This window comes from Solanum pennellii, chromosome 10, assembly GCF_001406875.1.
Source record: "Solanum pennellii chromosome 10, SPENNV200".
NCBI lineage: Eukaryota > Viridiplantae > Streptophyta > Magnoliopsida > Solanales > Solanaceae > Solanum > Solanum pennellii.
This window is the reverse complement of record NC_028646.1, coordinates 76,033,557-76,038,059: the sequence shown is the minus strand read 5'-3', so window position 1 is coordinate 76,038,059 and position 4,503 is coordinate 76,033,557. Positions and strand designations below refer to the sequence as shown.

Genomic DNA, 4,503 nt, shown 5'->3' with positions numbered 1-4,503 from the left:
GAACACAAACGGGACACACAAGAATTTAACGTGGTTCGGTTTCCCTACTCCACGACTGTAACAGGAGGATTTTATTTCACTTGTGCTGCTCTAGAATTACAAATACAAGGATCATATTTATAGGAAAGCCAAATGGTTAACCTAGGGTTTCAGTAATGGGTCGGGCCGGCTCACAAGCCTCCACAAAGCCCAACAGCATCCTCACACATCGAGATCCATTTCCATTCACGACACTTTCTAGTAGGCACGCCCTTTCCAATTTGTTCAATACTGCATAGCCTTGGTCAAGTTCTGCTTTCCTGCTGTTCCTTTTGACAAGTAACTCTTCCACTATGAGAAGGCGAACCAATTCATCTCTCCGAATTTTGTAGTCTTCAGGGTATAAGCAACAATAAAGTAAACACTTTTGTAGTTTTGGATCTCTCAGTCTGTTATAACTACACTGGAGAATCGGAAACACATCATTGTTCATATCCTCCATTTCCATACAAGAGTTTGTGAATTCTTCAAACGCATCCCTCCATTCAAAAACATCGTTAACTCCTCTCATACTTGCAGCCATAGTTATTATCCCCAGTGGCAGTCCATCACATTTCTTAGTCATTTTCTTCGCGATTTCTTCTATCTCCATCGAAAGATCTCCCCATTGACAACCAAGTGTCTTGATGAATAATTCCCATGATTCAGTCATTGAAAGAGTTTCCACTTTTACTTTCTTCTGACAGCCAATCTTATCACACACCTCAGACGATCGACTAGTTATGATCATCTTACCTCCACCAATTTCCAGTGGAATTCCCATTTTTGTTACATCAAATATGTTCCATACATCATCCAATATGAACACAAAGCTTTTCTTCCTCTTCAAACTATGGAACAACTTTGCTGTCCTCTTCTTGTCATCATCCTCACTCGAAAGGTCTAGACCGATGGTATTAGCAATATTGTTTTGAATTCTAGAAATGCTAAAATCTTGTGATACAGTAATCCAGTAGACATTACCCGAAAATCTTGATTCTTTGAGGAGATGATCATGTATATGCATTGCAAGAGTCGTTTTCCCCACGCCTCCCATACCGTAAATGCCAATACTTGAAACTTCATTCAACGACGTTAACACCTTTCTTAGACTCTCCACAAATGCTTCACCTTTCAAGTTTTTCATCACCAACTGTTGCATCTTCTCTTCATTCAAATGAAGCAAAATTCCTTCAGAAAATTTACCTTGATCTAGGAGATATTCCACTTCATCATGTATTTTATCAGCACGATTTGACAATCCAATGCGCGAAAAGCTAGAACACTGTTCTACTTCTTGCTCAAAGCATTGAAACTCATTTTCTAGCTTTTGTACACTACTCAGCCAATTTTCAACCTCTGTCTTCCGTCTTTTACTCGAATGGAGCTCTGCATCCTTTACCTCATCCGCGATATCCTTCCTTCGACTAATCAACACTTCCATCTTTCTTTTTACTGTTTCTAGTTTTTCCTCAAGTCCCATGTATGGATCCCATACATTTTCTTTGAGGATTGATAATGCCTCAATCACCATACTACTAACAAAACACAGGGGCGGAGCCACTATATAGTAGTTACAAGTCGACAGAATTCAGTAACTTTGACTCAAACCTTGTATTTGTATCAAAAATTTCAATCTACTAGAACTCAAATAAGCAAAAAAGAGGTATGGTTTAAAACTCATAACATGACAATCCTGACTCCGACTGTACATTAAAAGTCTAAAACATTGAAAAAAAATCTCCTCAATTATTGTGCCAATACTAAATTAATTGAACTATAGGTCAACTCAATCTACATTGATTACTTTATGTTGATGATATTAGTTTGTTACAAAAAGAAGTTGACATATCACATAAAGAATACCATGAGGTACCAATTTTAAGATAGAATACTAAGATCAACATTGTCATTAGTGAATAATTTAAACAAGTTTCTTCCAAAACATACTGCTTTAATTAGAAAAAATTAATGGTGGAGTGTGACTTTAAAATTGTGAACAAGTATACGGGTATCAAGTTACTATTTAAGTAATATAATGTACCTTCTATTTCCTGAAGCCTAAATAATAATATCATGACCATGTAATAAAGAAAAAGGATTTCAAAAGTCAGTTCCTTCCAAGCATACCACTTAAAATATATCATATTAATTAGTTATATGTATTTGCCTCGATAAATCGTAAAATATTAGATCATGTTCTAACTAAAGTTAAAGGAGGTTATTGAAGGGCTAAGGTTGAGAGCTAAATCTTATTTTCAAATGTTTCTCTCTGAATGTACAAACTTCTGCTTGTGAGGATGACTGTCGAGCTGAATAATTTTAAAATGTTCATTCTACTCTTATATCATTAATTTTTATTTTTTGTACTTCTTTAAAATTATGATACTTCTTTTTTATAAAAAATCTATGTAATAAATTTACCTGTAAAACGAGTTACTTTTAGGATGAAAAAAAAAGTGAAAGTACTACTTGGCGGCTCCTTTTTTTTTTTCCATTCACAAAACATAATTGATTATAGATTACATAACTTACATTTCCTTTACACAATTGTATTGTATCTATTACTCGTTAGATTAAGTTAATGATANCCCATTCTCATAGGAAGCGACCTACTTCCACACATCACATAGGTGAAATCTGTCGAGAGTGTTCCTGTAAGATTAACACTCCACCCATACGGGCTACAGATATTCATTAAGAGTGTTATCAACTCAACTTTCACAAACTACAGGATACAATGCACTCACATCATAGGGAGGGAAAAAAATAGTGCATTTTTCACAACAAGTCATCATATGATTAGTTTTTCCCTTTGAACCTGGTTATAGGATCTCTAGTCCCCAGGTTGGGTTTCCTCATATATGACTCAAGGATTTGTAGGCTTCAATCCCATCCCCCTCGATGTACTCCAGACCTTTTCTCTTGTTAAGGCCTTTGTAAAAGGATCTGCAAGATTATCACAAGATTTGACATAATCAACATTAATGGTACCATTTGTCAAATACGATCTTACATTACTGTGTTTCCTCCTTATAGGTCTGGATTTACCGTTGTAATAACGATTTTGAACTCTACCAATTGCAGCGGTGCTATCACAATGAATTAAAATAGGAGAAATTGGTTTATCAAAATAAGGAATTTGAAACAATAAATATCTTAACCAATTCGCTTCCTCACTAGCTGAAGCTAAAGCAATTAGTTCAGCCTCCATGGTAGAGTTAGCAATTATAGTTTGCTTTTTTGATCTCCAACAAACAGCACCACCACCTAAAGTAAAGACATAACCAGTTGTAGAACAGGAATCACCTGACAAAGTGTTCCAATCCGCATCACAAAAGCCTTCAAGTACAGCAGGATATTTTTTATAGAACAAACCACAATTTTTCGTTCCAATTAAATATCTCTTAACTCTTGTTATAGCATACCAATGTTCATTACCTGGCTTGCTTGTAAACTTGCCAAGTACTCCTAGTGCATATGCAATATCAGGCCTAGTGCAATCAGTCACATATCTCAAACTTCCGATTATACTAGCATATTCCTTTTGATTTATTACATCATTTTCACTTTCAACAGGAAATAAGTGAACACTTGAATCAAAAGGAGTAGCAACATGCTTGCAATCATGAAAGTTATATTTTTTCAAAATTTTCTCAACATAATGTGACTGGTCAAGGAAAATCCCCTCACATGTTCTTGTTATTTTTATTCCAAGAATAAAATTTGCCTCACCAAGATCTTTCATATCAAAATGGCTTCTAAGAACATTTTTAGCTTCATCAATAACATTCATGTTAGAGCCAAAGATCAACAAATCATCAACATATAGGCAAATGATCACATGTGAATTATTCCAAGACTTATGATATATGCACTTATCACACTCATTTGTTTTAAAATCATTTTCAATCATGCAGGAATCAAACTTTTCATGCCATTGCTTTGGTGCCTGTTTCAAGCCATATAGGGATTTAGTAAGTTTACATACTTTGCTTTCTTGGCCTGCTTCAACAAAACACTCGGGTTGGTCCATATAAATTTCTTCATTTAGGTCTCCATTTAGAAAAGCAGTTTTTACATCCATTTGATGAATTTGCAAATCAAAAATTGCAGCCATAGCAACTAAAAGTCTAATGGATGTAATTCTTGTTACCGGAGAAAAAGTATCAAAAAATTCTAGGCCTTCTAGTTGTTTAAAACCTTTTGCAACTAGCCTAGCCTTGTATTTATCAATAGAACCATCCGGTTTCAACTTTTTCCTTAAGACCCATTTGCAACCAATTGTTTTACAACCCGGTGGTAAATCAACTAACTTCCAAGTTTTATTAGAAATTAGAGATTCCATTTCATCATTTACAGCCTCTTTCCAAAAAATAGAATCATGTGAAGATAATGCTTCTTTCAAAGTTAGAGGGTCATTTTCAACATTAAACACATAAAAATCAGGACCAAACTCTTTTTCTACTCTAGCTCTTTTACTTC

The 4,503-nt window shown here is 34.8% G+C and overlaps 1 protein-coding gene across 1 annotated transcript in view; it reads right to left on the bottom strand.

The window, feature by feature from the left end:
- LOC114074347 (putative disease resistance protein At4g10780) overlaps nt 1-1,552 on the bottom strand; it is a 6,002-nt gene extending 4,450 nt beyond the window's left edge. The window contains exon 1 of the mRNA XM_027912227.1: nt 185-1,552. Within this exon, the coding sequence (XP_027768028.1) occupies nt 185-1,552 (1,368 nt within the window). The remainder of the gene's footprint in view (nt 1-184) is intronic.
- Between the last annotated feature and the right edge of the window lie 2,951 nt (nt 1,553-4,503).